We start from the raw sequence: 23526 nt of genomic DNA, 5'->3' as shown, positions 1-23526 counted from the left end.
GATAGATAGATAGATAGATAGATAGAAGATAGATAGAAAGATAGAAAGTTAGAAACATAACTAGCTGGCTAGATAGAAAGTTAAGAAAGAGAAAGAAAGAAAGAACGAAATAGAAAGAAAGTTAGATAGAGAGAGAGAGATAGAAAGATACAGATAGATAAAAAGAAAGCTGATAGATAGATAGAGAAAGAAATAGAAAGAAAGTTGGATAGAAAGAGAGAGAGAGAAAGATAGACAGACAGACAGACAGATAGATAAAAAGAAAGATGATAGATAGATAGTAAGAGAGAGAGAGAAAGTTAGAGAGGGAGAGAAAGATAGATAGATAGATAGATAGATAGATAGATAGATAGATAGATAGATAGACAGAGAGATAAAAAGAAAGAAAGATGATTGATTGATTGATAGAGATAGAAAGAAAGAAAGTTAGATAGATAGATAGAAAGAGAGAAAGAAAGAAAGAAATAGAAAGAAATTTGGATCGAAAGAGAGAGAGAAAGATAGACAGACAAATAAATAGAGATAGAAAGAAAGAGAGATAGATAGAGATAGATAGAAAGATAGATAAAAAGAAAGATTGATAGATAGAAAGAGAGAGAGAGAGAAAAAAATAAAGAAATAAAGTTAGATAGAAAGAGAGAGAGAGTCAGGAAAAACATATATCAATGTCCAACTCGAATGAGAACATGCATGCTCAGAGACGGAAATATTTAGGTATGTCTTTATTTGGGAGAGGTCTCTATGGCCTTTCTCCCAGGGACTCAGGGCGGTTTAGGACAGCCTGGAAGCCCGCTCTAGGAAACAGACCCTTCCCATGACACCCAAATAGGTTGCAGATAGAGTCCTTCCTTGTGAGACGTTGACATGAGCAGTCAAAGAAACACAAACACCCTACAACCTCGGGGAGAACTTTATATCATACACAGAGAGAGAGAGAGAGAGATGTGTGTGTGTGTGTATGAAATAAAATTATTATTATTATTATTATTATTATTATTATTATTATTAGATGCAACAAAGGTCACTCTGCTGGCTGTTGTATTGGATCACACCTTGGACATTAGAGTCGGGTGGCCTTTTGCCGCTGACAGGTGGTGATTTTTGTCAGCGCCCGATTGTGCTTAAGTGCAGGCCAAGGTCTTGAGGCACTGCACCCAGTGTGCCGATCACCACTGGGACACCCCTGACTGGCTTGTGCAGTTTGATCTTGAAATCCTCGTATCGTGTATTATTATTATTTTACTGAACACTTCCCAAGCATCTAGGACTGTGTGGTGTATTATTATTATTATTATTATTATTATTATTAGGAACACAACAAGATGAGGTCCACATCAGACAAGATCACTCTCCTGGCTGATGTATTGGATCATAAGATTATTATTATTATTATTATTATTATTATTATTATTATTATTATTATTAGAAACACAACAAGATGAGTCCACAGCAGACAAGATCACTCTGCTGGCTGATGTATTGGAGCAACCGATTATTGTTGTTGTTGTTGTTGTTGTTGTTAGAAACACAATAAGATGAGTCCACAGCTGACAAGATCACTCTCCTGGCTGATGTATTGGATCACACGATTATTATTATTATTATTATTATTATTATTATTATTATTTCCGTCTCTGGGCATGTATGTTATTATCTAAGTATGGATCAAAAAGTGTTGCCTCCTGGCTCCTCAAAACATTAGGAAAGAACCTAGAACAGCAGAACTTGCTCCAGATCCTGGCCTGAACTCTCCTCTACACACAAAACTGCTGAAATTTAGGGAAGCTATGATTTCAAAACTGTTTGGACGTCATTCAAGTCGTGGAATCTTTCCCCCTATTTGGATCTCTGAAACAAACAAACAAACAAACAAACAAACAACAATATATTCAGATTGAATGACTTGAAGGACGTTATGGGTCAGCAGGAAGCAAAACCCTGGGATTTTCCCCAAACTTGTCGTCAAAGGCTTCCCTGGCCTTCCCTGGCCGGAATCACGGCGTTGTTGTGTGTTTACCCGGCCCCAGAAGCATTCTCTCCTGACGTTTCGCCCGCATCCATGGCTAAAGGCATCCTCAGAGGTTGGGATCAAACCCCTCTGCTCCCCCTTCTTGGACTCCTCCCTCACAAATATACTTTTCATTCCTATCTCACCCAGGATTTTAACATTTTATTTTCCTTTGTGTTTGATTTCTATTATGTTATTTGGCACTGTTTATTTTATTTTACGTATTTGGTTGTGATGTCATTTTTCTGTTGTTTTGTGTCTAATTTTGCTGTATTATTTTTGGGCCGCCCCTTTGGGGAGATGGTGGCGGGTATAAATTTATTATTATTATTATTATTGTTATTATTATTAGCTGTACTCCCTCCCTCTTTCTGTCCTTCTTTCCTCCTTCCTTCGCTTTTTGTTTCTATCTTTCCTTCTGTCTTTCCTTCTTTCCTTCCCTTCCTCTCCTTCCTTCCTTCTCTACCTCCTTCCATAGCTCCTTTTCCTTCCTTTCCTTCTCTCCTTCCTTCTCTACCTCTTTCTCCCCCCCCCCTTTTTCTTTTCTTCTTTCTCGTTCCTTTTCTAACTTTTTCTTTCCTTCCTTCCTTCGCTTTTTGCTTCCACCCTTCCGTCTTCCCTTCCCTTCTTCTTTCTCTCCTTTCTTCCTTCTCTACTTCTTTCCCGCCTTCCTTCCTTCGCTCCCTCTTTCCTTCCTTTCCTTTTTTTCTTTCCTTCTCGCCTTCCTACCTTCTCTACCTCTTTCTTTCCCCCTTTTTTCTTTTTCTCTTTCCTTCTCTACCTCTTCCCTTCCTTCCTTCGCTTTTTGCTTCCATCCTTCCTTCTGTCTTTTCTTCCATCCCCCTTTCTCTCTTTCTTTCTCTTCTTCCTTTGCTCCCTTTCCTTCCTTTCCTTTTTTTCTTTCTTTCTCTCCTTCCTTCCTTCTCTACCTCTTTCTTTCCTTCCCCCTTGTTCTTTTCCTCTTTCTTTTTCATTCTCTACCTCTTTCATTCCTTCCTTCGCTTTTTGCTTCCATCCTTTCTTCTGCCTTTCCATCCCTCCCTCCCTCCATCGCTCCCTTTCCTTCCTTCCCTTCCCTCCTTCCTTCTCTATCTCTTTCTTTCCTTCCCCTTTTTCTTTTCCTCTTTCTCGTTCCTTCTCTACCTATTTCCTTCCTTCCTTCGCTTTTTGCTTTCATCCTTCCTCTGTCTTTCCTTCCCTCCCTCTTTCTCTATTTCTTTCCCTCCTTCCTTCGCTCCCTCCCTCCTTCCATTCCTTTTTTCTTTCCTTTTCGCCTTCCTTCTCTACCTCTTTCTTTCTTTCTTTCTTTCCCTCTTTTCCTTTTTCTCTTTCCTTCTCTACCTCATTGTTCCTTCCTTCGCTTTTTGCTTCCACCCTTCCGTCTTTCCTTTCCTCTCTTTCTCTCCTTTCTTTCCCTCCTTCCCTCACTCCCTCCTCCCTTCCTTTCCTTCTATACCTCTTTCCTTCCTTCCTTTGCGTTTTGCTTCCATTCTTCCTTCTCTCTTTCTTTCTTTCTTTCTTTCTTTCTTTCTTTCTTTCTCCCCTTCCTCTTCCTTTCTTTTTTTCTGTATCATCATTCAACTTTTTAAAGGGGGGTTTAAGTCCTTTCTGCTGTTTTTTTAGGGGGTGATGGTCACTCGTCGGTCTGTTAGAGGTGTAGTGTCCAAATTTCATGTCATTTCATCCAGTGGTTTTTGAGTTCTGTTAATCCCAAAAACGAACATTACATTTTTATTTATATAGATGATGATGATGATGATGATGATTATTATTATTAGAAACACCACAAGATGAGTGCACAGCAGACACTCTGCTGGCAGTTGTATTATTATTATTATTATTATTATTATTATTACTATTATTACTATTATTACTATTATTACTACTACTACTACTACTACTAGCTGTCCCCTGCCACGCATTGCTGTAGGCTGTGGCCCACATGGGGGTTCTGTGTGGGAGGTTTGGCCCAATTCTATCGTTGGTGAGGTTCAGAATGTTCTGTGATTGTAGGTGAACTATAAATCCCAGCAACTACAATTCCCATATGTCAAGATTCTACTTTCCCCAAACTCCACCAGTGTTCACATTATATCCGCGCAGAATTTGGTCCAGATCCATCATTGTTTGAGTCCACAGTGATCTCTGGGTGTAGGTGAACTACAACTCCAAAAGCAAAGGACACTGCCCACCAAACCCTTCCATTATTTTCCGTTGGTCATTGGAGTCCTGTGTGGCAAGTTTGGTTCAATTCCATCGTTGGTGGGGTTCAGAATGCTCTTTGATTGTAGGTGAACTATAAATCCCAGCAACTACAACTCCCAAATGACAAAATCAATTTTTTTGAGTGAAGGACATACATTGGGTTGTTAGGTGCATTGTGTCCAAATTTGGTGTCAATTCGTCCAGTGGTTTTTGAGTTCTGTTAATCCCACAAACTAATATTACATTTTTATTTATATAGATGATGATGATGATGATTAATTATTATTATTATTATTATTATTATTATTATTATTATTATTGCGAGGTTTCCCCAAATGGTTTGGACGCCTGGAGGAAACGAGGTCGCCAAGGTGTCCACACGGATGGGGACTCTGTTTGAGCGGCGGTTTTGCGTGGAGGAGAGTCCAGGCCAGGTTCTAGATCAAGTTCTACGGTTCTAGGTTCATCCAGCACGTATTGAGGGCCCAGGAGGCAAAACTTTTTGATGCGCCCTGGTAGAGATGCATGCCCGCCTTGGAGTTGTAAATGGTTTGGACGCCTGGAGGAAACGAGGTCGCCAAGGTGTCCACACGGATGGGGACTCTGTTTGAGCGGCGGTTTCGCGTGGAAGAGACTCCAGGCCAAGTTCTAGAGCAAGTTCTACGGTTCTAGGTTCATCCAGAACCGTTTGAGGGCCCAGGAGGCAAAACTTTTTGATAGAGATGCATGCCCGCCTTGGAGTTGTAAACACAGCCCGACTTTCCACAGGAAAAGAGAGAAATCTCAATTGGGAAGTGGGCTCCTCCTGGGAGAGTTCTCTCCGTGGAAGCTTTCACGGCCAACCCCCACCCTCACAGGGGACAGCAAGTGTCGTGGGTGGGTGGGGGGGTTCCTTTCCCTTCCAAGTACCAGGCCAAGGTGAGAGCTGTCCTTCCTCCCTCCTCCTTTGCAGAGCGGCGGGCGGTGTCGCGCTGCGTGGGCTGCGGCGGGGAGATCCTGGACCCTTACATCCTGCGCGTGGCCCCGGACCTGGAGTGGCACGCGGCCTGCCTCAAGTGCCACGGGTGCAGCCAAGCCCTCGACGAGACCTGCACCTGCTTCGTGCGCGAGGGAAAGACCTACTGCAAGAGGGACTACTTCCGGTGAGAACAGGGGGGACCCCCAGGGGCCACCCAGACCAGCCCCTGCTCTACTTCCACGCAAGGGGGAAAAAAGCACCCTCTCCATACAAAGCCTTGGAATCGAGTCATCTCTGTCCTTGCATTCCCATTCTCTCCTGCATCTATGGCAAGCATCCTCAGAGGTACTAGTGAGGTCTGTTGGAAACTAGGAAAATAGGTTTATATATCTGTGGAATGACCAGGGTGGGACAAAAGGACTCTTGTCTGCTGGAGCTAGGTGTGAATGTTTCAACTGACCACCTTGATTAGTATATAATGGCCTGACTGTGCCTGGGGCAATCTTTTGTTGAGAGGCGATTAGCTGTCCCAGATTGTTTCCTCTCTGTTGTTTTGCTGTTGTAATTTTAGAGTTTTTAAATACTGGTATAGGCATGTAGGCGGGGGGGGGGGGGGGGGCTTGAGGGGCTTCAGCCCCCCCCCCCCCCCAAATTCCCGAAAAGGCCTTACTGGTGCATTATTTAAACTGTTATGTTTATTCATATCATGATCTGATCGCCATACTCAATATATCCCATATGCATGGGGGTATTGGGGTAACGATACAAAAGGTTTGCTAGGCTAGACCCTCTTTCACTCAGACTCAGCCCCCCCCCCCCCAAAAAAAACCCTGGAAAAAAAAACTCAATCGAAATCCTGGCTCCTGGCCTGTACTGGTAGCCAGATTTTGTTCATTTTCATGGTTTCCTCCTTTCTGTTGAAACTGTCCACATGCTTCTTGTGCATTTCAGTGGCTTCTCTGTGTAGCATGACATGGTGGTTGTGAGAGTGGTCCAGCATTTCTGTGTTCTCAAATAAAATGCTGTTTCCAGGTTGGTTCATCAGGTGCTCTGCTATGGCTATATATCTGTGGAATGACTAGGGTGGGACAAAGGACTCTTGTCTGCTGGAGCTAGGTGTGAATGTTTCAGCTGACCACCTTGATTAGCATATAATGGCCTGACTGTGCCTGGGGCAATCTTTTGTTGAGAGGTAATTAGCTGTCCCAGATTGTTTCCTCAGTTGTTTTACTGTTGTAATTTTAGAGCTTTTTAATACAGGTAGCCAGATTTTGGTCATCTTCATGGTTTCCTCCTTTCTGTTCAAATTGTCCACATGCTTCTTGTGGATTTCAATGGCTTCTCTGTGTAGCCTGACATGGTGGTTGTTGGTGTGGTCCAGCATTTCTGTGTTCTCCAATAATATGCTCAAACTTTTGTTGAGAAGTGATTCAACAATACAAAAAACAAACACACTACCTCTAAGGATGCTTGCCATAGATGCAGGCGAAATGTCAGGAGAGAGTGCTTCTAGACCATGGCCGTATAGCCCGAAAAAACCTACAACAACCCAAACACACATGCATCTGAATGCAAAGTAAAGGAAGAAAGCTGTGCATTTTTGGAGGCAAAGAAAGGCCACTTTACTCCGGCTTTGGTCGGAACATTTCCGAATCGGATCTGATTATTTAGTTGGAAGTTCGGTCAGATTTCGAATTGAATCTCTCTTGGGAAGCCTTCCATAATAAACAAGATGCAGGAAGGAGACATTATTATTATTATTATTATTATTATTATTACTATTATTATTATTTTGCTGACACAAAAATTCAGTATGTCACAGCAAATGAGATCTATATGCTGGATTTCGTATCATTTCGTTATTATTATTGTTTCGAGGGGTAAAAGCATTCTATTCGGCAGTAAATCCCGCTTTGGATGCGGTTGGCTTGCAAGGAAGGGAGGAAATCAGGTGTAAAAAGAGAAATCCGAATTGATTTCTTTGGCTTCCTTGGCATCTCAGTGGCTTCAATGGGCAGAGGATTTCCACCCAGGATTGGATTCGATTGATCTCGAAGGGAATGGGAGCCACCCAGTTAGCTTCTGTTTCAGATGATAATTAATTCGGATTACTTGGCCAGGGATACAAAGGGGATAGCCCACATCCCAAAAACTTGAGATTTTTGTTATTCCATTTTGGGACATTGGCAATAATAATAATAATAATAATAATAATAATACAGTTGAAACATTCACACCTAGCTCCAGCAGACAAGAGTCCTTTGTCCCACCCTGGTCATTCCACAGATATATAAACCCATTTTCCTACTTCCAACAGACCTCACTACCTCTGAGGATGCTTGCCAGAGATGCAGGCAAAACGTCAGGAGAAAATGCCTCTCTAGACCATGGCCATATAGACCGAAAAAACTTACAACAACCCATAATAATACTTTATTTATACCTCGCCACCATCTCCCCAAGGGATGCCATCAGATGGAAACCAAATCTATATATATATTTATACATAATATATACCACCTCTGAGGATGCTTGCCATACATGCAGGCAAAACGTCAGGAGAGAATGCTGCTAGAACATGGCTATATAGCCCGAAAAGCCTACAACAACCCACTTATAGATATAGATAGATACAGTCTCTCTTGCTCTGCCAATATTCCGAAATCCGAAAAGAATATAATATAATATAATATAATATAATATATGCACACTATATACATGTATATACATAGTATACATAAAATAAAATAATCCTCAGACTTGGGTCTCATTAATATATATAATTAATGGGTTATATATATATATATATAATATATATATATATATATGTGTGTGTTTTATATACATATATATATGTGTGTGTGTGTGTGTGTGTATATATATATATTATATTATATTGGGATATATATATGCACACTATATATATGTATATAAATAATATACATAAAATAAAATAATCCTCAGACTTGGGTCCCATTAATATATATAATTAATGGGTTATGTATATATATAATATATATATATATATGTGTGTGTGTGTGTGTATAATATATATATGTATGTATATATATATATATTATATTGGGATATATATATGCACACTATATATATGTATATAAATAATATACATAAAATAAAATAATCCTCAAACTTGGGTCTCATTAATATATATAATTAATGGGTATATATATATATATAGAGAGAGAGACCCATCAATTATATATATTAATGGGACCCAAGTGTGAGCATTATTTTCTTTTATGTATATTATGTCTATACATATATATAGTGTGCATATATATAATGCATGTATGTCTGTATGTGTATTTATATATAGAGTATGTATGTGTGTGTATATATAGATTATATGTGTATATATTACAATATGTATACTCATGTATGTGTATGTATATATAATGCATGTATGTGTATGTATATGTAGAGTATGTATGTGTGTGTATATATAGACGATATGTGTATATATTACAATATGTATACTCATGTATGTGTATGTATATATAATGCATGTATGTGTATTTATATGTAGAGTATGTATATGTGTATATATAGACTATATGTGTATATAATATGGATACTCATGTATGTGTATGTATATATAATGCATATATGTGTATGTATATGTAGAGTATGTATGTGTGTGTATATATAGACTATATGTGTATATAATATGTATATGTATACACATGTATGTGTATGTATATATAATGCATGTATGTGTATTTATATGTAGAGTATGCATGTTTGTGTATATATAGACATATGTGTATGTATATATAATGCATGTATGTGTATTTATATACTGAGTATGTATGTGTGTATATATAATGCATGTATATATATATGTGTGTGTGTGTATAGACTATATGTGTATATATTATATGTATACACATGTATGTGTGTGTATATATATATTGCATGTATGTGTATTTATATATAGAGTATGTGTACATATAATATGTATATATATTTATTTATTTACTTTATTTATATACAGCTTTTCTCAGCCCTCAGGCGACTCATATATATATATATATATATATATATATAAAATATAGATATCGTATATGTATATATATGTATATGCATATATAGACTATGTGTGTAGATTATATATCATAATACGTATATTCATATATGTGTATGTATATATAATATATGTATGTATATTTATATATATAGATTATATAGTATAATATTTATATTCCTATATATGAGGGGCGTGTGTATAGTATAGATATAAATAATGCATATATGTGTGTGTGTATATATATATATGTGTCTGTGTGTGTATATATATAGGATCCAAGTCTAAATATTATTTTATTTCCGGATTTCGGAAATATATATATATATATATATAGGATAATATATAATATAATCAATATATTATATCAATGTATCAATTATATCAAATTATATCAATACTATAATCAATAATATAATATAAAAACTTATGATTCAGAATTTCAAAAATTGATTTCGGGAAATGCATCTATATATCTATGTATCTTGGGGGAGGGGGGGCGGGGGTCCCTCCCCCTCCTCCCCCTCTGCTGACGTCACTCCTCCTCCCTCCTACCCCCTCCCCCCCTCTTCTGGGTCCAGGCTGTTCGGGGCCAAGTGCGGGCAGTGCGGGGGGGGCTTCCGGAGCAGCGACCTGGTGATGCGGGCGCGCGAGAAGGTCTTCCACCTGGACTGCTTCCGCTGCGCCGCCTGCGGGAGGCAGCTCCTCCCCGGGGACGAGTTCGCCCTCCGAGACCACCGACTCCTCTGCCGGGAAGACCACCAGGCCAGGCCCACGGACCCCCACCGAGAAGGGGACCCCGACACCGCCACCCCCCCAGGAGGAGAAGGGCAGGACCACGGAGAGGGAAGCCCACCTGGGAGCCCCGCCCGCGGAAGGACACACCCAGGTAGGAGGACGGCCCCACCTTCCACCCACACACCTAGTCCATTCAGCTATCTATCAACTCCTCCATCCATCTAACCATCTGGCCACCCACCTAACTATCAATCCACCCAAATATCTACCCACTCACCCACCCAACTATCCATCCATCCATCCATCTATCCATTCATCTCTCTCTCTCTCTATCCATCCATCTATCCATCTATCTATCCATCCATCCATCCATCCATCCATCCATCCATCCATCCATCCATCTATTCATCTCTCTCTCTCTCTCTCTCTCTCTCTATCCATCCATTCATCTATCTGTCTGTCTGTCTGTCTATCTATCCATCCATCCATCCATGCATATATATCTCTCTCGCTCTCTCCATCCATCCATCCATCCATCCATCTGTTCATCTCTCCATCCATCCATCCAGCCACCCACCTAACTATCTATCTATCTATCTATCTATCCACCCATCGACCCAAATATCTATCCACTCACTCACTCACTCATTCACCCACCCACCCACCCACCTATCAAGCAATCAATCAATCAATCAATCAATCCATTCATCTCTTTATCTCTCTCTATCCATCCATCCGTTCATCCATCCAACTGTTCATCTCTCCATCCATCCATTCATCCATCTACCCATCTATGTATCTGTCTGCCTGTCCATCCATCTGTTCATCCATCCAACTGTTCATCTCTCCATCCATCCATCCATCCATCCATTCATCTCTTTATCTCTCTCTCTCTATCCATCCATCCATCTCTCTATATCTCTATCTATCCATCCATTCATCCATCTACCCATCTATGTATCTGTCTGCCTGTCCATCCATCCATCTGTTCATCCATCCAACTGTTCATCTCTCTATCCATCCATCCATCCATTCATCTCTCTATATCTCTATCCATCCATCCATCCATCCAACTATCCATCCATCCATCTATTCATCCATCTACCCATCTATGTATCTGTCTGCCTGTCCATCTGTTCATCCATCCATCTGTTCATCCATCCAACTGTTCATCTCTCCATCCATCCATCCATCCATCCATCCATCCATCCATCCATTCATCTCTTTATCTCTCTCTCTATCCATCCATCCATCCATCTATCCATCTCTCTATATCTCTATCCATCCATCCATCCATTCATCCATCTACCCATCTATGTATCTGTCTGCCTGTCCATCCATCCATCCATCCATCCATCCATCCATCCATCCATCCATCTGTTCATCCATCCAACTGTTCATCTCTCCATCCATCCATCCATCTCTTTATCTCTCTCTTTCTCTATTCATCCATCCACCCATCTATGTATCTGTCTGCCTGTCCATCCATCCATCTATCCATCCATCCATTCGTCTATCCATCCATTTACCCATCTGTTTCCCTCTGTCCATCCATCTATTCATCTCTCTCTCTCTCTCTCTGTCCATCCATCCATCTATATCTCCATCCATCCATCCATCCATCCATCCATCCACACATCTATGTATCTGTCTGTCTGTCCATCCATCTCTTCATCCATCCAACTGTTCATCTCTCTGTCCATCCATCCATCCATCCATCCATCCATCTTCTTTCTGTCATCTATCTATCATTTTTTCTATCATCTCTCCTATCAATCTATTGATCTATCCATCTATCTATCTATCATTTGTCTATGTCTTTTATCATCTCTCCTACCTCTCTGTCCTTTCTCTCATCTTTCCTTTCTTTCATCTCATCTATCTATATATCTATTCATCTACGGCCCTTCTTTCCCTCCTACCTCTTTTCCTCCCTCCCGTCTTACTTTCTTTCTGTAGTTCTTTCTTGGCCCTTTCTCCCTCTTTCCTCTCTTTCATTCTTCCTTTCTCTTTTCCCCTTCCCTTCTTTTTTTCCCTTCCTTTAATCTTTAACCGTGCAACTTTCTCTTTCGTTTCACTCAGGGTCCAAACGATTTGGATTTTTGAGACGGCCTGGGCCAACTTCGGCCCTCCCTCCAGGTGTTTTGGACTTCAACTCCCACAATTCCTAGCAGCCTACCGGCTGCTAGGAATTGTGGGAGTTGAAGTCCAAAACACCTGGAGGGAGGGCCGAAGTTGGCCCAGGCCTGGTGTTGTCCTTACCCTTGTGGCCCCCCAACTCATTCTTCCCCCCCCCCAGAGCATCCTGTGAGGCAAGCCCCACTGCGCTCGCAGGTGCACAAACCGGCCGAGAAGACCACCCGTGTGCGGACGGTGCTGAACGAGAAGCAGCTGCACACCCTGCGCACGTGCTACGCGGCCAACCCTCGCCCGGACGCCCTGATGAAGGAGCAGCTGGTGGAGATGACCGGCCTGAGCCCCAGGGTCATCCGGGTCTGGTTCCAGAACAAGCGCTGCAAGGACAAGAAGAAGTCCATCCTCATGAAGCAGCTCCAGCAGCAGCAGCACAGCGACAAGGCCGTAAGCACCCCAACCCACCCCCATGCGCCCGCACTGGAGCACTAACTCAGTTTCATATCACATTCACTGCCATGCACCTGCACTGGATCATTAACCTAGTTTATACCACATTAACCACCATGCATCCACACTAGAGTATTAACCCAGTTTGATACCCTATTAACTGCCATGCATCCACACTGTAACATTAATCCAGTTTTATACCCCATTACCGCTTTCCATCCACACTGTAGCCTTAACCCAGTTTGATACCCCATTACTGCTTTCTATTCACACTATAGCATTAACCCAGTTTGATACCCCATTACCGCTTTCCATCCACACTGTAGCATTAACCCAGTTTGATACTCCATTACAGCTTTCCATCCACACTGTAGCATTAACCCAGTTTGATACCCCATTACCACTTTCCATCCACACTGTAGCATTAACCCAGTTTGATACTCCATTACCGCTTTCCATCCACACTGTAGCATTAACCCAGTTTGATACCCCATTAACTGCAATATATTCACACTGTAGCATTAACCCAGTTTGATACCCCATTAACTGCAATATATTCACACTGTAGCATTAACCCAGTTTGATACCCCATTAACTGCAATACATTCACACTGTAGCATTAACTCAATTTGATACTCCATTAACTGCCATTCATCCATACTGAAGCATTAACCCAGTTTGATACCCCATTACCGCTTTCCATGCACAATGTTGCATTAACCCAGTTTGGCACCCTATTACCGCTTTCCATCCACACTGTAGTATTAACCTAGTTTGATACCTGCAATACATTCACACTGTAGCATTAACTCAATTTGATACTCCATTAACTGCCATTCATCCCTACTGAAGCATTAACCCAGTTTGATACCCCATTAACTAAAATACATTCACACTGTAGCATTAACCCAGTTTGATACCCCATTACCGCTTTCCATCCACACTATAGCATTAACCCAGTGTGATACCTCATTAACTGCCATGCATCCATGCTGGAGCATTAACCTAGTTTATTCCACATTAACTGCCATGCATCATCACTAGAGTATTAACCTGGTTTGATACCACATTAACTACATCCACACTAGAACATTAGTTCATCCAGCCTCTTTTGGCCATTCAGCCGATGCATTTGGGGGGTCCAATGGGGATCTTAGAGGGTGGGCTTGATACAATCATAGAGTTGGAAAAGATTATATCAAGCCCACCCTCAAAGTATCCCCAACAGATGGCCATCCAGCCTCTGTTTAGAAGTTTCCAAGGAAGGAGCTTCCACCACACTTGAACAGCGTGTATGGTCAGGAAGTTCTTCCTCATGTTCAGGTGGGATCTCCTTTCCTGTAATTTGAACCCATGGCTCCTAGTCCTAGTTTCAAGGGCAGCAGAAAACCAGCCTGCTCCCTCTGGGCAAACCCAGGCCCAGGGATCGGATGTGGCCCCCTGGGCTCTCTCATCAGGCCCTCCTAACTCTCACCATCCTATCCTTCCTTCTTTCTCTATTTCCTTCCTCCTTCCCTTCTTTACCTCCCTCTTTCTCCCTCCCTCCCTCCCTCCCCCCTTCCTTCCCTTCCACCCTTTTGTCCTTCTCTCCCTCCCTCTTTCTCCTCCCTCCCGCCCTTCCTTCCCTTTTGTCTTTCCTTCCTTCTCTCTTCCTCCCTCCCTCCTTCCCACCTTCCTGTCTTTCCTTCCTTCTCTCTTCCCTCCCTCCCTCCCTTCCCTCCCTCATTCCTTTCCTTCAACCCTTTCATCTTTCCTTCCTTTCCTTTTGTCTTTGCTTCCTTCTCTCTTCCTCCCTCCCTCCTTTCTGTCTTTCCTTCCTTCTCTCTTCCTCCCTCCCTCCTTCCCTCCTTCCTGTCTTTCCTTCCTTCTCTCTTCCTCCCTCCCTCCTTCCCACTTTCCTGTCTTTCCTTCCTTCTCTCTTTCCTCCCTCTCTTCCCTCCCTCATTCCTTTCCTTCAACCCTTTCATCTTTCCTTCCTTCCCTCTTCCTCCCTCCTTCCCACCTGCCTGTCTTTCCTTCCTTCTCTCTTCCTCCCTCCCTCCTTCCCACTTTCCTGTCTTTCCTTCCTTCTCTCTTTCCTCCCTCTCTTCCCTCCCTCATTCCTTTCCTTCAACCCTTTCATCTTTCCTTCCTTCCCTCTTCCTCCCTCCTTCCCACCTCCCTGTCTTTCCTTCCTTCTCTCTTCCTCCCTCCCTCCTTCCCACTTTCGTCTTTCCTTCCTTCTCTTCCTCCCTCCCTCTTTCCCTCCTTTCTGTCTTTCCTTCCTTATCACTTCCTTCCTCCCTCCTTCCCTCCTTCCTGTCTTTCCTTCTTTCTCTCTTCCTCCCTCCCTTCTTCCCTCCTTCCTGTCTTTCCTTCCTTCTCTCTTCCTCCCTCCCTCCTTCCCACCTTCCTGTCTTTCCTTCCTTCTCTCTTCCTCCCTCCCTCCTTCCCACCTTCCTGTTTCTTTCCTTCTCTCTTTCCTCCCTCCCTCCCTCCCTTCCCTCCCTCATTCCTTCCCTTCAACCCTTTCATCCTTCCTACCCTTTTGTCTTTCCTTCCTTCTCTCTTCCTCCCTCCCTCCTTCCCACCTTCCTGTTTCTTTCCTTCTCTCTTTCCTCCCTCCCTCCCTCCCTTCCCTCCCTCATTCCTTCCCTTCAACCCTTTCATCCTTCCTACCCTTTTGTCTTTCCTTCCTTCTCTCTTCCTCCCCCCCTCCTTCCCTACTTCCTGTCAAGATAGATAGATAGATAGATAGATAGATAGATAGATAGGTGGGTAGGAGGATGGATGGATGGATGGATGGATAGATAGACATCATACAGATACATAGATGGGTGAATGGATGGATAGATGAATAGATGGATGGATGGATAGATGGAGAGATAGATGGAGAGATAGATGGAGAGATAGATAGATAGATAGATAGATAGATAGATAGAGAGAGAGAGAGAGATGGGTAGGAGGATGGATGGATGGATAGATAGACAGACAGACCGACACATAGATGGGTGAATGGATGGATAGATGAATAGATAGATGGATGGATGGATGGATGGATAGATAGATGGAGAGATAGGTAGATAGATAGATAGAGATAGAGAGATGGATGGGAGGATGGATGGATAGACAGACACATAGATGGATGAATGGATGGAAAGATGAATAGATGGATAGATGGATGGAGAGAGAGAGAGAGATCGATAGATGGGTAGGAGGATGGACAGACAGACAGACACAGATGGATGAATGGATGGATAGATGAATAGATAGATGGATGGATTGATGGATAGATAGATGGAGAGATAGATGGAGAGATAGATAGATAGATAGATAGATAGATAGATAGATAGGGAGAGAGATGGGTGGGAGGATGGATGGATGAATGGATAGATAGATAGACAGACAGACACATAGATGGGTGAATGGATGGATAGATGAATAGATGGATGGATGGATGGATAGATAGGGAGATAGATAGATTGATAGAGAGATAGATAGATAGAGAGAGAGAGAGAGAGAGAGAGATGGGTGGGAGGATGGATGGATGGATAGACAGACACATAGATGGGTGAATGGATGGATGAATAGATGGATGGATGGATGGATATATATATAGAGAGAGAGATGGGTGGGAGGATGGATGGACGAACAGACAGACACATAGATGGGCGAATGGATGGATTGATTAATAGATGGATGGATGGATGGAGATGAGGAGAGACAGAGAGAGAGAGAGAGATGCGTGGAAGGATGGATGGACGGACGAACAGATAGACGCATAGATGGGTAAATGGATGGATAGATGAATGGATGGATGGATGGATGGATGAAGATAGATGGATAGATAGATAGATAGATAGATAGATAGAGTCCCTCTGTGTCCAATTCTGCGCACCACAATTGAAGGGAGGTGTTGACAAGCTGGAATATGTCCAGAGAAGGGCGACTAAAATGATCAAGGGTCTGGAGAACAAGTCCTATGAGGAGCAGCTTAAAGAGCTGGGCATGTTTAGCCTGAAGTAGAGAAGGCTGAGAGGAGACATGTTGAGGGCCATGGATATATATGTGAGGGGAAGTCCTAGGAAGGAGGGAGCAAGCTTCCTTTCTGCCTCCCTGGAGACTAGGACGCAAGGGAACAATGGCTTCAAACTACAAGAAAGGAGATTCCACCTGAACATTAGGAAGAACTTCCTGTGAGAGAAGAACTCTCTGCCCCATAGTGTGGTGGAGGCTCCTTCTTTGGAGGCTTTTAAAGAGGCTGGATGGCCATCTGTCGGGGGTGCTTTGAACGCGATTGTCCTGCTTCTTGGCAGAATGGGGTTGGACTGGATGATGGCCCATGAGGTCTCTTCCAACTCTAGGATTCTCTGATCTTCAGTGGTGGTTCTCCTTCCTAATACGCGTCCCTTTCCTCTTCCTCCAAAGAGCCTTCAGGGCTTGACGGGGACCCCGCTGGTGGCCGGAAGCCCCATCCGGCACGACAGCGCTCTGCAGGGCAACGCGGTGGAGGTCCAGACGTACCAACCCCCTTGGAAAGCCCTCAGCGACTTCGCCCTCCAGAGCGACTTGGACCAGCCAGCCTTCCAACAATTGGTAAGAGAACCAGGAGAAACACCTCTCACGCCTTCCCCATTGCTTGGCTCATGGGTTGACCCATGCCAAGTTGAGACAGATGGAACGTACGGCATGGAAAGCAACACATTTATTATGGTTGCTTTGAGTTCCCCCCTGGAGCGGAATACTTGAGGGAAATCAATCCACATTTCCTATGCAGTCATCATGTTTGAAGAAAGAAGATAATAATGCTACGCAACACGATTGTTGTTCCTGGGTTATAAACGCCATGTCCTAATTAGTCATATAATAAAAACATAGGAAAAAGTTGATTAAGCTGCACAAAGTTTGTTTTTGCGGGAAGGACAAAACAAAGCATATTTTCCTCTAGTTTTCCAATGAGAAACTGCAAGTTGCTTCTGGTGTGAGAGAATTGGCTGTCTGCAAGAACGTTGCCCGGATGTTTCGATGGTTTACCATCCTTGTGGGAGGCTTCTCTCATGTCCCCTTTGCATGGGGAGCTGGAGCTGAAAAAGGGAGCTCAATCAGCTCTCCTTGGATTTGAACCGCTGACATGTTGGTCAGCAGTTTTGCTGGCACTAGGGTTTAACACATTGTGCTACCGGGGGTTCCATATAGTGAATTATTATTATTATTATTACTATTATTATTATTATGCGATTCTCAAGAAGCAAAGTGTGTGTGTGTGTGTATACACACACACACAAGAATGTAACCCATTGCGTCACTGGAGGCCCCAGTGTAGTATATTGTTGTTGTTGTTGTTGGGCTCCATATAGTGTAATATATTATTATTATTATTATTATTATTATTATTATGCAATTCTCAAGAAGCAAAGTGTGTGTATATACACACACAAGAATGTAACCCATTGCGCCACTGGGGCCCCCAGTGTAATATATTGTTGTTGTTGTTGGGCTCCATATAGTATAATATATTATTATTATTATTATTATTATTATTATTATTATGCAATTCTCAAGAAGCAAAGTGTGTGTGTGTGTGTATGTGTGTGTGTGTACACAAACACACACACACAAGAATGTAACCCATTGCGCCACTGTAATATATTGTTTTTGTTGTTGTTGTTAGGCTCCATATAGTGTATTATTATTATTATTATTATTATTATTATTATTATTATGTGATTCTCAAGAAGCAAAGTGTGTGTGTGTGTATACACACACAAGAATGTAACCCATTGCGCCACTGGGGGCATTGTAATATATTGTTGTTGTTGTTGTTGGGCTCCATATAGTGTAATATATTATTATTATTATTATTATTATTATTATTATTATTATGCAATTCTGAAGAAGCAAAGTGTGTGTGTGTGTGTACACAAACACACACACACAAGAATGTAACCCATTGCGCCACTGTAATATATTGTTGTTGTTGTTGTTGTTAGGCTCCATATAGTGTATTATTATTATTATTATTATTATTATTATTATTATTGTTATTATGTGATTCTCAAGAAGCAAAGTATGTGTGTGTGTATACACACACAAGAATGTAACCCATTGCGCCACTGGGGGCCCCAGTGTAATATATTGTTGTTGTTGTTGTTGGGCTCCATATAGTGTAATATATTATTATTATTATTGTTGTTGTTGTTGTTGTTGTTGTTATTATGTGATTCTCAAGAAGCAAAGTGTGTGTGTGTGTGTGTGTGTATAGATATGACACAAATATAATATATAATAAAAATATAATGAAGCAAGGAATAATACATTATTATTATTATACAAACTTCTTAAGAAGAATATATATATATACACACACAAACACTGATTCTTGAGAATCACATAATAATAATAATAATAATAATAATAATAATAATAATAATGTAATAATAGTGTTATAATAATAATGTAATAATAGCTGAGGGCACAGTGGGTTAAATCGCTGAGGTGCTGAACTTGCTGACTGAAAGATCTCCGGTTTGAATCCAGGGAGCAGGGTGAGCTCCCACTGTTAGCCCCAGCTTCTGCCAACCTAGCAGTTCAAAAAACATGAAAATGTGAGTAGATCAAAAGGTACTGCTTCTGCAGGAAAGGAACAGTGCTCCATGGAATCATGCTGGCCACACAACCTTGGAGGTGTCTATGGACAATGCCGGCTCTTCGGCTTAGAAATGGAAATGAGCACCAGTCCCTTGCAATGTTTAGCTAAGATAGCAACGGACTGAAATGTGCGAGATGCAGAATTAAAGGAGCGTTGGCTGCACCAGGAGAGCAGCCGGATGAAATATAGATCCCTTAGACACACAATCAGACCCTTGGACCTATGAAATATAGATCCCAGCTGCTGCTGGACCTCTGCCCAAGAGGAGAGGAAGGAGCCCTCGGAAAATCTAGCGCAGTGTGGCGCCCTTTGAGGGATTGGCAGAAATATGGGCTTTTCCATGTTGTTGTCTCTCGGCTGGGCTGTTCCCGGGAAAGGACCGAAGGCCAGGCTTTTCTCGGAAGAGCAACACAGGGATATTAACACTTACTTAGGCTTATCTGGATGGACCATATTTAAGCATTCCCTTCCTTCCTTCCCTATTTCTTCCTTCCTTTCCCATTCCTTCCCTCTTTCCTTCCCAATTTCTTCCTTCCCTCTTCCTTCCTTTATTCCTCCCTCCCTCTTCCTTCCTTCCTTGTTCCTTCTTTCCTTCCCTATTCCTTTCTTCCTTCCTTCCCTATTCCTTCCTTATTTCTTCCTTCCTTTATTCGTTCCTTATTCCTTCCTTTCTCCCTATTTCCTCCTTCCTTCCTCCTTTCCTTCCCTACTCCTTCCTTCTCTATTTCTTCCTTCCTGCCTTTATTCTTCCCTATTTCTTCCTTCCCCATTTCCCCCTTCCTTCCTCCTTCCTTCCCTATTCCTTCTGCCTGCCTTTATTCTTCCTTCCCTATTTCTTCCTTCCTTCCCCATTTCCTCCTTCCTTCCTCCCTCCTTCCTTCCATATTTCTTCCTTCCTTTCCTATTCCTTCCTTCCCTATTTCTTCCTTCCTTCCTCCTTCCTTCCCTATTCCTTCCTTCCTGCCTGCCTTTATTCTTCCTTCCCTATTTATTCCTTCCTTCCCCATTTCCTCCTTCCTTCCTCCTTCCTCCCCTATTCCTTCCTTCCTTCCATATTTCTTCCTTCCCTATTCCTTCTCTATTTCTTCCTTCCTTTATTCCTTCCCTATTTCTTCCTTCCTTCCCCTATTTCCTCTTTCCTTCCTCATTCCTTCCCTACTTATTCCCTATTTCTTCCTTTCTTCCTGCTTTTATTCTTCCTTCCCTATTTCTTCCTTCCTTCCATATTTCTTCCTTCCTTCCCTATTCCTTCCCTATTTCTTCCTTCTTTCCTTCCCTACTTCTTCCATCCTTCTTTCTCTATTCCTTCTTTCTCTATTTCTTCCTTCATTCCTTCCCTATTTCTTCCTTACTTCCCTCCCTCCCTATTTCCTCCTTCCTTCCTCCCTCCTTTATTCCTTCTTTCCTTCCCTATTTCTTCCTGCCTTCCTTATTCCTTTCCTTCTCTATCCCTTCCTTCTTTCTTTATTCCTTCCTTTTTTCCTTCCCTACTTCTTCCTTCCTTTATTTCTTCCCTATTCCTCCCTCCCTCCCTATTTCTTCCTTTATCCTTTTCTTTTCTTTCCTGTCTTCCATTCTGTTTTTCTCCGAAATGAGATTCAAAGCCGCTTCCAATAAACTCAAAGGAGTGCTTGGGTAAGGAACCCTTTCGGGTGTCTTACAGCAGAAGGAACGCAGCTCGATCCCACTCGAACCGCCGTGGTTCAATGCTACGGAGTCATGGGAATTGTAGTTGTGCAAGATTTTACAAGATCTTTAGCCCAGGAGGCCATAGTTAAAGCGCTATCAAATTGCATTTGTTCTGCAGCGTAGATGCACCTTAAGAAATACTGCCTTCCTCTTTTTGCAGGTCTCCTTTTCGGAATCCGGCTCCCTGGGAAACTCCTCCGGCAGCGACGTGACCTCCTTGTCTTCCCAGCTCCCCGACACCCCCAACAGCATGGTTCCCAGCCCCGTGGAGACGTGAAGACGATGGCGTTTTGGCCCCCTCCCGCGTCCAGCCGCCTTCTCCCCATGGACTTGTGCATGCCCCTGCTCCCTGCATGAGATCCTGAGCTCCGTGCAAAGTCCGCTCTTTAAATTATTACCTTTATTTAAGAACCCAGCGCCTTGTTCTTCTCATGTCCATGTCGCTTAACCACTCCAGATTTTTACGGCAAGCAAGGACTAAGCAAAGCAAGGCTTCCCATGGACTCTGGTCTTCCCCACTCCCTTGGATCTTACTACAGCTACACTCCAACCCGGTCATGGCACTTGTACAGAATATTTCTTCTTTTGTTATCTATTTTAATTCGGAAAGAACAAGCTTTTTGGAACTTGAGGGTCTTCCTTCACTTGGGTTGGTCTTCACCGCCTCCATCGTCTCAAGACCTATTGCTATGCCGTGTTCATCCTGGCCAGCTCCACAAACTCATCACTGATCAATAGGTGACTTCAACCCAAACACATCATTGATCACTAGGGGACTTCAACCCAAATTCACAATTGATCACCAGATGACTTCAACCCAAACACATCATTGATCACCAGGTGACTTCAACCCAAATGTATCATTGATCACCAGATGACTTCAACCCAAACTCATCATCGATTGCTAGGTGACTTCATCCAAACGCATCATTGATCACCAGGTGACTTCAACCCAAACACATAACTGATCATTAGTTGACTTCAAGCCAAACTCATCATCGACTGCTAGGTGACTTCAACTCAAAAGCATCATTGATCATTAGCTGACTTTAACCCAAACTCACAACTGATCACCAGATGATTTCAACCCTAAACCCATCATCGATTGCTAGGTGACTTCAACCAAATGCATCATTGATCACCAGGTGACTTCAACCCAAACACATCATTGATCATTAGTTGACTTCAAGCCAAATTCACAACAGATCACCAGATGACTTCAACCCAAACTCATCATTGATCACCAGATGACTTCAACCCTAAAGTCATCATCGATTGCTAGGTGACTTCATCCAAACACATCATTTATCATTAGTTGACTTCAAGCCAAACTCATCATCGACTGCTAGGTGACTTCAACTCAAAAGCATAATTGATCATTAGATGACTTCAACCCAAACTCATAACTGATCACCAGATGATTTCAACCCTAAACTCATCGATTGCTAGGTGACTTCAACCAAACACATCATTGATCATCAGTTGACTTCAACCCAAATTCACAACAGATCACCAGATAATTTCAAGCCTAAACTCATCACCAATTGCTAGGTGACTTCAACCCAAACTCATCATCGTCAGTTGACCTCAACCCAAACTCACAACTGATCACCAGATGATTCCAACCCTAACTCATCATCGCTCACTAGGTGACTTCAACCCAAACTCACAATTGATCACCAGGTGATTTCAACCCAAACACATAATTGATCATCAGTTGACTTCAACCCAAACTGAAAACAGATCACCAGATGATTTCAACCCTAAACTCATCATCGATTGCTAGGTGACTTCAACTCAAACTCAATCATCAGCTGACTTCAACCCAAACTCACAACTAATTATTTCAACCTTAAACTCATCATTGATTGCTAGGTGACTTCAACCCAAACTCATCATCAAACATCAGTTAACTTCAACCCAAACTCACAACTAATTATTTCAACCCTAAACTCATCATCGATTGCTAGGTGACTTCAACCCACTCATCACTGATCATCAGTTGACTTCAACCCAAACTCACAACTGATCACCAGATGATTTCACACCTAAATTCATCACCAATCGCCAGGTGACTTCACTTGGGCCAACCAACCGTAAGCCTCTGGGGAAATCCGGAACTTCTCGTTTTGTGTCAACGTCAAGAGGAGGACTATTTTTTGGCTCTTTTCTTCTTGAGCCCGCATGACTGCTGGAAAATTAATCCACACGACTTGATCTTTTGCCTTTCCCCCCCTTTCCCCTCTTGCCAATGTTAAATTATCTTATGGATGGAGATGTGGTTGTCTTGAGCCTTTGGAGACCAAAGTAAGTTATTGTTATTTATTGTCATGGCAGCAGAGAAATGGTGAGATTGATATTTTGACCTTCATAATTATGATGATAATAATAAAAAGAGAGCAAAGTACCTGAAGGTGAGGAAAACGATACTCCGGTTTGTCTGTGTCGATCGTTGCTTGGCGTTGATGTCAATAGAGCCAGACGGGTGATTGTTTCAAAATAATTGGTTGAGTTTCTGCATCGGAGGCTACGATGTGTAACTTTTTATAGCGGAGTTACACCACTGAAATGATACGCAATGGTGTTAGTGAATTGTGACAACACATAGGAAGGCATCAGGGTGTGATGTGTCCAGACGAGAACCAAAATGGTCAAAGGTCTGGAAACTATAT

At 42.3% G+C, this 23526-nt stretch overlaps 1 protein-coding gene across 2 annotated transcripts in view; it reads left to right on the top strand.

Annotated features, from left to right (window-relative positions):
• ISL2 (ISL LIM homeobox 2) overlaps positions 1-23283 on the top strand; it is a 32805-nt gene extending 9522 nt beyond the window's left edge. The window contains exons 2-6 of one of the 2 annotated variants that reach the window (XM_060755720.2): positions 5166-5355; positions 9798-10105; positions 12254-12534; positions 16945-17112; positions 21015-21198. In XM_060755720.2, the coding sequence (XP_060611703.2) occupies positions 5166-5355; positions 9798-10105; positions 12254-12534; positions 16945-17112; positions 21015-21131 (1064 nt within the window). In that variant the 3' untranslated portion in view covers positions 21132-21198. Of the gene's footprint in view, positions 1-5165; positions 5356-9797; positions 10106-12253; positions 12535-16944; positions 17113-21014 lie in introns of both variants that reach the window. The other variant, XM_067471275.1, reaches the window with a different exon arrangement.
• Positions 23284-23526: the final 243 nt, after the last annotated feature.

This window comes from Anolis sagrei, chromosome 9, assembly GCF_037176765.1.
Source record: "Anolis sagrei isolate rAnoSag1 chromosome 9, rAnoSag1.mat, whole genome shotgun sequence".
Lineage (NCBI taxonomy): Eukaryota > Metazoa > Chordata > Lepidosauria > Squamata > Dactyloidae > Anolis > Anolis sagrei.
This window is presented reverse-complemented; position numbering and strand designations above follow the sequence as displayed.